Genomic DNA, 14,047 nt, shown 5'->3' on the forward strand with positions numbered 1-14,047 from the left:
GTTAACATGTTTAACTCACGTCGGCCTCGGAGAAGGAAAGCCCACAGTCCTTGGTAACAGGCCTCGTCAGTGGCACTGTGTTATCCGAGGGTTAACATGTTAAACTCGCGTCAGCCACGGACAAGGGAAACCCACAGTCCTTGGTAACGGGCCGTGTCAGTGGCACTGTGTTATCCTCAAAGCGGGTGAAGAAGGTGTTTAGCTCATCCGGAAGCAAGATGTCGGTATCGGCGGTGGCTGGTTTTCCTTTTGTAGTGCGTGATTGTCTGTAGAGCCTGCCACATACGTCTCATGGAGTCATGGTCAGATTTGCCGAAAGGAGGGCGGGGGAGGGCCTTGTAAGCATCCCGGAAGTTTTAATAGCAGTGGTTGAGTGTTTTACCTGCCCTCCAGTCGATATGTTGACAGAACTTTGGGAGCCTAGTCCTCAAATTTGCTTTGTTAAAATTCCCAGCTACAATAAATGCAGCCTCAGGATATGTGCTTTCCAGTTTGCATAAAGTCCAGTGAAGTTCTTTTAAGGGCTGTCGTGGTATCGACTTGAGGGGGGATATAAACGGCCGTGGCTATGACCGAGGATAATTCTCTTGGGAGATAATACGGTCGGCATTTGATTGTGAGGTATTCTAGGTCGGGTGAACAAAAGGACTTGAGTTTCTGTATGTTACTACAATTACACCATGAGTCGTTAATCAGGAAACACACACCTCCGCACTTCTGTTTCCCGGAGAGATATTTATTCCTGTCTGCACGATGAACTGAGAATCCCTCTGGCTGGACCGATTTCGACAGAATATCCCAAGAGAGACATGTTTCCGTGAAACAAAGTATGTTACAGGCCCTGATGTCTCTTTGGAAAGAAATCCTTGCCCTGAGCTCATCAACTTTGTTATCCAAAAACTGAACATTAGCGAGTAATATACTCAGGAGGCCCGCTCACCACCCACCGCTTCCAAGTCAAACAAGCAGGCCGCTCCAAGTGCCTCTCCTCCGCTGGCGATGTTCTGGGTCGGCCTCTGGAATGAGTTCAATTGCTCTGGGGAGAGCGAACAAAAGATCTGCTTCGGGGAAGTCCTATTCCTGGTCGTAATGCTGGTAGTTCTGGTAAGTTACCGCGCTCTGATATCCAATAGTTCTTCCCAGCTGTATGTAATGACACAAAACATTTCCTGAGCTAATAATGTAAAAAAGAATACATAAAAATCGAAATACCGCAAAGTTTCCTAAGAGCTAGTCGCGAGGCCATCATCTCTGTCAGCGCCAGGTGATCAATACTTAAGTGCCTTGTTGCAAACAGGATGCATGTTTTGGAATATGTTTTATTCGGTACAGGCTTCCTTCTTTTCACTCTGTCATTTATTGTGTAGTATTGTGGAGTAACTACAATGTTGTTGATCCATCCTCAGTTTTCTCATATCCCAACCATTAAACTCTGTAACTGTTTTAAAATCCCCGTTGGCCTCATGGTGAAATCCTGGAGAGGTTAAGAAGGATGCCTGTATTTTTGTAGTGACTGGGTGTATTAATACACCATCCAATGTATAATTAAAAACTTCACCATGCTCAAAGGGATATTCAATGTCTACTTTTTTTTTTACCCGTCTACCAATAGGTGCCCTTATTTGCGAGGCATTGGAAAACCTCCCTGGTCTTTGTGGTTGAATCTGTGTCTGAAATTCACTGCTCGACTGTGGGACCTTACAGATAATTGTATGTGTGGGGTACAGAGATGAGGCAGTTATTCACAAATCATGTTAAACACTATTATTCACAAAGAGTGAGTCCATGCAACATAAGAACATTTTTACTCCTGAACTTATTTAGGCTTGCCATAGCAAAAGAGTTATTGACTCAAGATATTTCAGCTTTTCATTTTTTATTAATTTGTCAAAAATTTGAAAAAAACCTTACACTTTTAAATGATAGGGTATAGGCCAGTGACAAAAAACCCTTACTTTAATCCATTTTAAATTCAGGCTGTGACACAACAAAATGTGGAAAAAGTCAAGGGGTGTGAATAATTTCTAAAGGCACTGTATATATCTCAAACCAATTGAACACTTATGGGAGATTCTGGAGTGGCGCCTGAGACAGCATTTTCCACCACCATTAAATGATGGAATTTCTCATGGAAGACTGGTGTCGCATCCCTCCAATAGAGTTCCAGACACTTGTAGAATCTATGCCAAAGCGTATTGAAGCTGTTCTGGTGACTAGTGGCGGCTCAACGCCCTATTAAGACACTTTATGTTGGTGTTTCCTTATTTTGGCAGTTACCTGTATGTTAGTGGGTATTTGTGTTAAAAGGATGTGAGGTGTTTAAAATAATACTACACTGATTATTGTAATCTTTTAGTAAGTCCACTGTTAATACAATCCTCAAGTGTGCATGTCAATAGTCAAGTTTTCAAGATAAAGCACAGTACAGAGCAAAAACTGTCATGATAGTGCAATTTGCAGTAGTATTTCTTTAAGACACTACCCTTTTGGACTCATCTAGCCCAACTCAGACCCCTTCAGGAGCAGACCGTGATAATGGCAGTTCTTTTAACTTCAGGCAAATGCCTTGCAGTTGAAACATCTCGACACAAACACTTAAACACTTACGTCAGCTTATAGACATTCAAGGCTCTTCGGAGCCAGATAACAACTTGGACCACCTAGTCATTTAGGATGGTAGCATAAATATTACTTATTTTGGTGACCCAGTGCTGAAGTCCTTCCCTTGGATGTAGTAAGGTTTGTTTGACTTCTTAAAGTGCATTCTTGTCTGAAAGCCTAAAGTGCCCAGCGACGACGACTATAACATTTTGCTCAAAAACAAAATGGGGTTTTAAAGTGAAGTTTACCCAGTGAGGCTTTTGAATAGAGAAACATCCAAATGAATCAATTCTACAGTACATCACACTTGTGTGACAATACGACATTCGAAAAAAATTGAATTGGTGCTACTACTAAAGGAGCAATCTGCAGTTTGAACAAAAACACACCGCCACTGATTTGGTAAACAGCTGAGGGATGGGGCTGGAGAAATGTAACCACTCTCAAACTCATGGACAGAGCTATGGATACAAGGACTGACTATCCATTATAGCAACATTATAGTTTTAACCATGTTTTAAGGCTATAGAGTATTTTTTCACATTAACATTGTTTACAAACAAAGGAGCTAAAACAAGCTTATATTTTGGATTCTGATGGGGTATAACAGTTGAACTAAGCTCCTTAGGAATCTGTAAGTAAAATTCTTCAAGAATCAATGGGTATATACCATTAATATAAAAGTCTAAAAATGGATGCAGCAACTGCAGATTGCCCTGTTTAGTTGATATAATACTGTATACCACAGATTCCAATTAATCTCAACCAACCATTCTGCAACATAAACTGAAGCTTAAAATGGACTTGATTTACATAATGAAAGCATATCTTTAATGTAAATATTTATAGAACATTCTATTTTTCATACAGCCTGGCTTTTATAGTGTACATTGATTAGTATCTAAAAGTAATTTAACCCTTAGCCTACAATTTCCACGCCGCCATGGAAATTGAATTAACATAAAACAATCTCCATCAAAATCCTGTTTTTTTCATGGGCTGCGCCTCAATCCACTGCATCCGCTAATATCACTCTTCTGCATCTGCGGTGAAAGGTGGAAGGGCTAGACGGTGTTTATAAGGCCATGAGACATCCCAAAAATCAGTTTTCTCACGAAAACATATGTAGTGTTAGAATGGTTTGGGCTACACACTAATATGAAAGACGAGACTCTCACGAACATGATGTTGTTCTCTAGGACGCACACAAGACTCGTCTGAAGGTCCCCGGTAACCGTTGAAACAAATTATGGAAGTATACAGTGAGCACCATAATTCATTGGACAGTGACCATTTGTTATTATTTTGGTTCTGTACTCTAGCACTTTGAGTTTGAAAGGATACAATGACAATGATGGTGAAGTGCAGACTGTCAGCTTTAATTTGAGGGTATTTTCATACATATCGGATGAACCGTTTAGAAATGACAGCACCTTTTGTACATGGTCGCCCCATTTTAAGGTACTACAAGTATTTGTTGAATTGGCTTCACAGATGTGTGTCGTTAGGCAGGTGTATTCATTTGTGTCGTTAGTGAATGCAGGAGAGCTGTTGATGAATAGTATTGATTCTAGACTTTGCTATTGCATTTTGGAGGTTGTTGTTGGGGTGTGACAACATGAGGAAGACAGCGGTGTCAATGCAAATGAAGCTAGCTGTCATAAGGCTCAGAAATGAAAATCAATCAATCAGGAACATTGCAAAAACCCTAGGCATGCCCAAGTCAACAGTTTGGTTCATCATTAACAAGAAAAAAACAACCGGTGAACTCAATTATGTCAAAAGACCCGGTAGACTGAGGAAGACCACTGTAGTGGATGGCCGGAGAATACTCCCTATGGTGAAGAAAACCCCCCTGACAACAGCCCAACAGATCAAAAACACTCTCCTGGATGCAGGTGTGGATGTGTCAAAGTCTACCATACGTAGAAGACTACACCAGCAGGACTACAGAGGGTACACTACAAGATGCAAACCACTGATAAGCCTGAAGAACAGAAAGGCGAGATTACAGTTTGCTAAAAAGCACCTAAAACAGCCCCAAGAGTTCTGGAAAAAAGTATTGTGGACAGATGAGACAAAGATGAATATGTACCAGAGTGATGGAAAGAGGAAATTGTGGAGAAAAAAAAGACATGCCCATGATCCAAAGCATAACACCTCATCCGTGAAACATGGTGGAGGGGGTGTTATGGCTTGGGCCTGTATGGCTGCCAGTGGAACAGGCTCACTTGCCTTCATTGATGATGTGACTGCAGATAGAAGTAGAACAATGAATTCTGAAGTCTACAGAAATATTTTATCTGCTCAGATAAAACCAAATGCCTCCAAACTCATTGGATGGCACTTCATCATGCAACAAGACAATGACCCTAAACATACTGCTAGAGCAACGAAGGGGTTTTTGATGGCCTTGGAAAATCCTTGACTGGCCGAGTCAATCACCGGATCTGAATCCAATTGAACATGCATTTTACATGCTGAAGAGGAGACTGAAGGCAATAAGTCCCGAAACAAGCAGGAACTGAAGATGGCTGCAGTACAGGCCTGGCAGAGCATCACCAGGGAAGATACCCAGCATCTGGTGATGTCGATGCATCGCAGACTTCAAGCAGTCATTGCTTGCAAAGGATATGCGACCAAATATTAACAATAATTACTTTATTCTACATTATGTTACTGTCCAATGTTTTTTGATGCCTGAAAATGGGGAGGACTATGTACAAAAGGTTCATCCGATATGTATGACAATGCCCTCAAATTAAAGCGGACAGTGTGCACTTCACCCTCATTGTATCCTTTCAACTCAAAGTTCTAGAGTACAGAACCAAAATAACAAAAAAATGGTCACTGTCCAATGAATTATGGTGCTCACTGTATATGGAGACAGTTTAGTGCCTAAAATAAGGGGATAAATACATGTAATTTAATTTGATATCGTTTCCTGATCTTTCAAATATAGGACGGACACTTCAGAACAAACTTCCTTTTGCTTTTTTGGGGGAAAATCTATTGTTCCATGTAGTGAATCTGTTATTCAAAATGTTTCTATTGGCTATTAGAAGTAATGCAAAATGCATTACCCCCCCGGCTTAGACTAGAGGGTTACGAGATTTTGATGTGCAGTACATATCAGCAGATATGTTTACATAAAGCCAATTTGTATAATGCTTTATAAATGTTTTACATAAGCATGTTATAAGCCCTCATAATGTCTTATACCTGTTGGCTTTCAGTAGTGTGTTGTCCAATTAATTTCTGTGAGGGTAGCGAAAGGTCAAGCACCTAGTGACAAAATTTGCCTAAGCTAAGTAAGGGATAAACAACGAGGGGCTATGTGTTCTATGGAAAATAATGAACGACATGGAAGGTGTGTTCCACGACGCACTAGCGGAGTGGAACTGACCTTCCACGGAGTTGCAATATTATCCAGAGAATGCATAGAGCCCCGAGTTGATTATGTCTATAATTTAACACATGTGTGTTCAATATGTTCAGTGGCGGTAGAATTGAAATCTGAAGTAGCTAGCAAGTTTACCATATAGCTACACTAGTTGCCAGGGTAACCAAACATAGTTGCTAGTTTAGCTAACCAAACCATCCGTCCTAGCTTGCTATTATGAAAATCGAATTCAACTATAGCCATTGAATTCTACCGTGCAAATATATTGTGCGTTATAGGGAAATAATGCTCTAGAATGCCCTTCAAGCCAATCAGAAAGGAGTATTCAACAAACAATGCCATGGTATAAGGTGTGATAATGGTGCAATGCATCTGACTGTTTCAATGTTTCAATTTTATCTGTAAATAAAAGAGAAAAATAAGAAAATATCCCTTCAAACCTTGTACACGTAGGGGTTCTTTCTCGAGTCGGTCAGGATGTCAAATCGGGTGTAGACGTCGTTGAGCAGGTTGACTATCTTTATGGCACCCTCGGCTGATGCGTGTTTGCTGCAAAAGGTGTTGAATCCCACAATGCCGCTGAAGAGGATGGTCACATTGTCATAACGTTTGGCAGGGACTGGACGCTTGTGGCGCAACTCATTGGCCACCGATGGTGGCAGGACTGAGTAGAGCAATCTAAAGAAAAGTGAAAAGAAAACATCTCGTATAGATTATTGTTTTTATTCCCCCCCCAAAAAATCCCCCATAATACTGATTGTGGTCCTGTATGGCTCAGTTGGTAGAGCATGGTGCTTGCAATGCTGGGATTGTGGGTTTGATTCCAGGGGGCTCCCATAGGTAAATGTATAAAGGACTGTAAGTCGTTTGGATAATAGTGTCTGCTAAATGGCATATACACTGAGTGTACAAAACATTATGAGCACCTGCATTTCCATGACATAGACTGACCAGGTGAAAGCTATGATCCCTTATTGATGTCAACTGTAAATCCACTTCAATCAGTGGGGGAGGATACAGGTTAAAGAAGGATCCTTGTATTTGTGACATTCAGAATGGGAAAGACAAAAGAGTGCCTTTGAACGGGGTATGGTAGGCGCACTGGTTTGTGTCAAGAACAGCAACGCTACTGGGTTGTTCACGCTCAACAGTTTCCTGTGTGTATCAAGAATGGTCCACCACCCAAAGGACATCCAGCCAACTTGACAACTATGGGAAGCATTGGAGTCAACATGGACAGACCAGCTGGCTGTAGTGTTTACTGACATATTCAATCTCTCCCTGTCCCAGTCTGCTGTCCCCACTTGCTTCAATATGTCCACCATTGTTCCTGTACCCAAGAAAGCAAAGGTAACTGAATTAAATTACTATCACCCCGTAGAACTCCCTTCTGTAATCATGAAGTGCTTTGAGAGCCTAGTTAAAACCTCTGGGATATGTGGGACGCTAGCATCCCACCTCGACAACAGCCAGTGAAATTGCAGGGCGCCAAATTCAAAACAACAGAAATCTCATAATTAAAATTCCTCAAACATACAAGTATTATACACCATTTTAAAGATAAACTTCTTGTTAATCCAGCCACAGTGTCTGATTTCAAAAAGGCTTTACGGCGAAAGCATACCATACGATTATGTTAGGTCAGCGCCTAGTGACAAAAAAACATAGTCATTATCCAGCCAAAGAGAGGAGTCACAAAAAGCAGAAATAGAGATAAAATGAATCACTAACCTTTGATGATCTTCATCAGATGGCACTCATAGGACTTCATGTTACACAATACATGTATGTTTTGTTCGATAAAGTTCATATTTATATCCAAAAATCTCAGTTTACATTGGCGCGTTATGTTCAGTAATGTTTTGCCTACAAAACAAACGGTGATTTTGCAGAGAGCCACATCAATTTACAGAAACACTCATCATAAACATTGATGAAAGATACAACTGTTATGCATAGGATTATAGATAAACTTCTCCTTAATGCAACCGCTGTGTCAGATTTCAAAAAAGCTTTATGGTGAAAGCACACCCTGCGATAATCTGAGTACAGCGCTCAGCCACCAAAACAAGCCATACAGCCCGCCATGTTGTGGAGTCAACAGAAGTCAGAAATAGTGTTATAAATATTCACTACCTTTCATCTTCATCAGAATGCACTCCCAGGAATCCCAGTTCCACAATAAATGTTCATTTTGTTCGATAAAGTTAATCTTTATGTCCAAATACCTCCTTTTTGTTTGCGCGTTTAGTTCACTATTACAAATGCACAAGGCACGGGCACTAAGTCCAGACGAAAAGTCTAAAAAGTTCCATTACAGTTTGTAGAAACATGTCAAACGATGTATATAATCAATCTTTAGGATGTTTTTATCATAAATCTTCAATAATATTCCAACCGGACAATTCCTTTGTCTTTAGAAATGAAAGGGAACGGAGCTCGTACTCACGGCTGCGCGCGATCAACAACTAAACGCTTTCAGCTGAGGCAGTTACTGTGACTAGTCTTATTCACTCCCATTTCACAATAGAAGCCTGAAACAACGTTCTAAAGACTGTTGACATCTAGTGGAAGCCTTAGGAAGTGCAATCTGACCAAATTTACACTGTATATTGCATAGGCAATCACTTGAAAAACTACAAACCTCATATTTCCCACTTCCTGGTTGGATTTTTCTCAGGTTTTCGCCTGCCATATGAGTTATGTTATACTCACAGACATCATTCAAACAGTTTTAGAAACTTCAGAGTGTTTTCTATCCAAATCTACTAATAATATGCATATCCTAGCTTCTGGGCCTGAGTAGCAGGCAGTTTAGTCTGGGCACACTTTTCAACCTGACGTGAAAATACTGCCCCCTTATCCCAAAGAAGTTTTAAGGATCATGTCACCTCCACCCTACCCGACACCCTAGACCCACTGCAATTTGCATAAAGCCCCAATAAATCCAAGGATGATGCAATCGCCATCACGCTGCACACTAACCTATCCCATCTGGACAAGAGGAATACCTATGTAAGAATGCTGTTCATTGACTACAGCTCAGCCTTCAACGCCATAGTACCCTCCAAGCTCATCATTAAGCTAGGGGCCCTGGGTCTGAACCCTGCCCTGTGCAACTGGGTCCTGGACGTCCTGATGTACTGCTCCCAGGTGGTGAAGGTAGGCAACAACACCTCCACTATGCTGATCCTCAACATAGGGGCCCCACAATGGTGTGTGCTCAGCCCCCTCCTGTACTCCCTGTTGACCCAAGACTGAGTGGCCACGCACGCCTCCAACTCAATCATCAAGTTTGTAGATGACACAACAGTGGTAGGCCTGATTACCAACAACAATGAGACACCCTACAGGGAGGAGGTGAGGGCCCTGGCGGAGCGGTGCCAGGAAAATAACCTCTCCCTCAACGTCAACAAAATAAAGGAGCTGATTGTAGACTTCAGGAGACAGCAGAAGGAGCACGTCCCCATCCACATAGACAGGGCCGCAGCGGAGAAGATGAAAGGCTTAAAGTTCCTCGGCATACACATCACTGACAATCTGAAATGGTCCACCCACACAGACTGCGGTGAAGAAGGTGCAACAGAGCCTCTTCAACCTCAGGAAGCTGAAGAAATTTGTCTTGGCCCCTAAGACCCTCACAAACTTTTACAGATGCATCCTGTCGTGCTGTATCACTGCCTGGTACGGCAACTGCACCATCCGCAACCGCAGAGCAATCCAGAGGATAGTGAGGTCTGCCCAACGCATTACCCGAGGCACGATACCTACCCTCCAGGACATCTACAGCAAACGGTGACACAAGAAGGCCAAGAAGATCATCAAGGACCTCAGCCACCTGAGCCACGGCCTGTTCACCCTGCTATTATACAGAAGGCGAGGTCAGTACAGGTGCATCAGGGTACTGGGATTGAAGACTGAAAAACAGCTTCTATCTCAAGGCCATCAGACTGTTAAATAGCCATCATTAGTCGGCCTCCACCCAGTACCCTGCCCTGAACTTCGTCGCTGTCACTAGCCGGCTACCACCAGGTTACTCAACCCTTCCCCTTAGAGGCTGCTGCCCTATGTTCATAGACATGGAACACTGGTCACTTGAATGATGTTCACATACTGTTTTACCCATTTCATATGTACAGTTGAAGTCGGAAGTTTACATACACTTAGGTTGGTGTCATTAAAACTCGTTTTTCAACCACTCCACAAATTTCTTGTTAGCAAACTATAGCTTTGCCAAGTCGGTTAGGACATCTACTTTGTGCATGACACAAGTAATTCTTCCAACAATTGTTTACAGACAGATTATTTCACTTATAATTCACTGTATCACAATTCCAGTGGGTCAGAAGTGTACATACGCTAAGTTGACTGTGCCTTTAAACAGTTTGGAAAATTCCAGAAAATGATGTCATGGCTTTAGAATCATCTGATAGGCTAATTGACATCATTGGAGTCAATTGGAGGTGTACCTGTGGATGTATTTCAAGGCCTACCTTCAAACTCAGTGCCTCTTTGCTTGACATCATGGGAAAATCTAAAGAAATTGTTGACCACCACAGGTCTGGTTCATCCTTGGGAGCAATTTCCAAATGCCTGAAGGTACCACGTTCATCTGTACAAACAATAGTACGCAAGTATAAACACCATGGGACCACGCAGCCATCATACAGCTCAGGAAGGAGACAACAGCAAAGGACCTTGTGAAGATGCTGGAGGAAATAGGTACAAAAGTATCTACATCCTCAGTAAAACGAGTCCTACATCAACATAACCTGAAAGGCCGCTCAGAAAGGAAGAAGCCACTACTCCAAAACCGCCATAAAAAAGCCAGACTATGGTTTGCAACTGCACATGGGGACAAAGATCGTACTTTTTGGAGAAATGTCCTCTGGTCTGATGAAACAAAAGTAGAACTGTTTGGCCATAATGACCGCAGCAAGCCAAAGAACACAATCCCAACCGTGAAGAACAGGGGTAGCAGCATCATGTTGTGGAGGTGCTTTGCTGCAGGAGGGACTGGTGCACTTCACAAAATAGATGGCATCATGAGGGAGGAAAATGATGTGGATATATTGAAGCAACATCTCAAGACATCAGTCAGGAAGTTAAAGCTTGGTCGCAAATGGGTCTTCCAAATGGACAATGACCCCAAGCATACTTCCAAAGTTGTGGCAAAATGGCTTAAGGACAACAAAGTCAAGGAATTGGAGTGGCCATCACAAAGCTCTGACCTCAATCCCATAGAAAATGTGTGAGCAGAACTGAAAAAGTGTGTGTGAGCAAGGAGGCCTACAAACCTGACTCAGTTACACCAGCTCTGTCAGGAGGAATGGGCCAAAATTCACACAACTTATTGTGGGAAGCTTGTGGAAGGCTACCCGAAACGTTTGAGCCAAGTTAAACAATTTAAAGGCAATGCTACCAAATACTAATTGAGTGTATGTAAACTTCTGACCCACTGGGAATGTGATGAAAGAAATAAAAGCTGAAATAAATCATTATCTCTACTATTATTCTGACATTTCACATTCTTAAAATAAAGTGGTGATTGTAACTGACCTAAAACAGGGAATTTTACTAGGATTAAATTTCAGGAATTGTGAAAAACTGAGTTTAAACGTATTTGGCTAAAGTGTATGTAAACTTCCGACTTCAACTGTATATACTGTATTCTACTCTATTCAGGCCATCCTATTCAACTATTGCTGTACATATACCATTATATCCTTTTTTAAAATGTATTTCACCTTTATTTAACCAGGTAGGACAGTTGAGAACAAGTTCTCATTTACAACTGCGACCTGGCCAAGATAAAGCAAAGCAGTGCGACAAAAACAACAACACAGAGTTACACATAAACAAACGTACAGTCAATAACACAATAGAAAATCTATGTACAGTGTGTGCAAATGTAGAAGAGTAGGGAGGTAAGGCAATAAATAGGCCATAGAGGCGAAATAATTACAATTCAGCAATTAACACTGGAGTGATAGATGTGCAGATGAGGATGTGCAAGTAGAGATACTGGGGTGCAAAAGAGCAAAAGGATAAGTAACAATATGGGAATGAGGTAGTTGGGTGTGCTATTTACAGACTGGCTGTGTACAGGTACAGTGATCGGTAAGCTGCTCTGATAGCTAATGCTTAAAGTTAGAGGGAGATATAAGACTCCAGCTTCAGTGATTTTTGCAATTCGTTCCAGTCATTGGCAGCAGAGAACTGGAAGGAAAGGCGGCCAAAGGAAGTGTTGGCTTTGGGGATGACCAGTGAAATATACTGCACCTACTGGAGCGTGTGCTACGGGTGGGTGTTGCTATGGTAACCAGTGAGCTGAGATAAGGCAGGGCTTTACCTAGCAAAGACTTATAGATAACCTGGAGCCAGTGGGTTTGGCGACAGATATGTAGTGACGGCCAGCCAACGAGAACATACAGGTCGCAGAGGTGGGTAGCATATGGGGCTTTGGTGACAAAACGGATGGCACTGTGATAGACTAAATCCAGTTTGCTGAGTAGAGTGTTGGAGGCAATTTTGTAAATGACATCGCCGAAGTCAAGGATCGGCAGGATAGTCAGTTTTACGAGAGTATGTTTGGCAGCATGAGTGAAGGAGGCTTTGTGCAAAATAGGAAGCAGATTCTAGATTTCATTTTGGATTGGAGATGCTTAATGTGAGTCTGGAAGGAGAGTTTACAGTCTAACCAGACACCTAGGTATTTGTAGTTGTCCACATATTCTAACTCAAAACCGTCCAGAGTAGTAATGCTGGACGGGTGGGCAGGTGCGGGCAGCAATCGGTTGAAGAGCATGCATTTAGTTTTACTAGAATTTAAAAGCAGTTGGAGGCCACGGAAGGAGTGTTGTATGGCATTGAAGCTCGTTTGGAGGTTTGTTAGCACAGTGTCCAAAGAAGGGCCAGATGTATACAGAATGGTGTCGTCTGCGTAGAGGTGGATCAGAGAATCCCCAGCAGCAAGAGCGACATCATTGATATATACAGAGAAAATAGTCGGCCCGAGAATTGAACCCTGTGGCACCCCCATAGAGACTGCCAGAGGTCCGGACAACAGGCGAGGCAGTCATTTGAGAAGCCAAGGCTATTGAGTCTGCCGATAAGAATGCGGTGATTGACAGAGTCAAAAGCCTTGGCCAGTTCGATGAAGACGGCTGCACAGTATTGTCTTTTATCGATGGCGGTTATGATATTGTTTAGGACCTTGAGCGTGGCTGAGGTGCATCCATAACTAGCTCGGAAACCAGATTGCATAGTGGAGAAGGTACGGTGAGATTCGAAATGGTTGGTGATCTGTTTGTTAACTTGGCTTTCAAAGATTTTAGGAAGGCAGGGCAGGATGAATATAGGTCTATAACAGTTTGGGTCTAGTGTCTCCCCCTGGTGTCTCCCCCTGACCGTGGCAGCTTTCCAATCTTTGGGGATCTCAGACGATACGAAAGAGAGGTTGAACAGGCTAGTGATAGGGGTTGCAACAATTTCGGTGGATAATTTTAGAAAGAGAGGGTCCAGATTGTATTCTTCAGATATACTACAAATCCTATCCATATACTGTCCACAATGTCTATACATCCCATCTCACACACACACACACACACACACACACACACACACACACACACACACACACACACACACACACACACACACACACGCACACACACGCACACACACACACATACACATAATATTTCTATATTTATTAATTCCATTCTTTTACTTTTAGATATGTGTGTTTTGTTGTGTATTGTTAGATATTACTGCACCAATACAATTTGATTTGATTGAAGGCTGTTCTGAGGGCAAAAGGGGGTGGTGCAAATATTAGGAAGGTGTTCTTAATGTTTTGTACACTCAGTGTATATTATTATGCTTTTAAATGACAAGAGAACTGTCTTTGGCTTCTTGTATTGTGTTTTAGGTCATTGGTAGTTGAGCAAGAAAATATAAACAATTGTATCAGTTTAGTAGGCCTATATTCTCTTGGTTTAGGTCTGTAACTGTTTATAATGAAGTAACTAATGAATTAAC

General features: G+C 42.0%; 1 protein-coding gene across 1 annotated transcript in view; it reads right to left on the reverse strand.

Annotated features, from left to right (window-relative positions):
• The window catches only part of gucy1b1 (guanylate cyclase 1 soluble subunit beta 1), a 42,368-nt gene that overhangs the window by 14,702 nt on the left and 13,619 nt on the right, over positions 1–14,047 (reverse strand). The window contains exon 10 of the mRNA XM_014195554.3: positions 6,445–6,682. Within this exon, the coding sequence (XP_014051029.1) occupies positions 6,445–6,682 (238 nt within the window). The remainder of the gene's footprint in view (positions 1–6,444; positions 6,683–14,047) is intronic.

The sequence above is a fragment of the Salmo salar genome, chromosome 04 (assembly GCF_965601325.2).
Source record: "Salmo salar chromosome 04, fSalSal1, whole genome shotgun sequence".
NCBI lineage: Eukaryota > Metazoa > Chordata > Actinopteri > Salmoniformes > Salmonidae > Salmo > Salmo salar.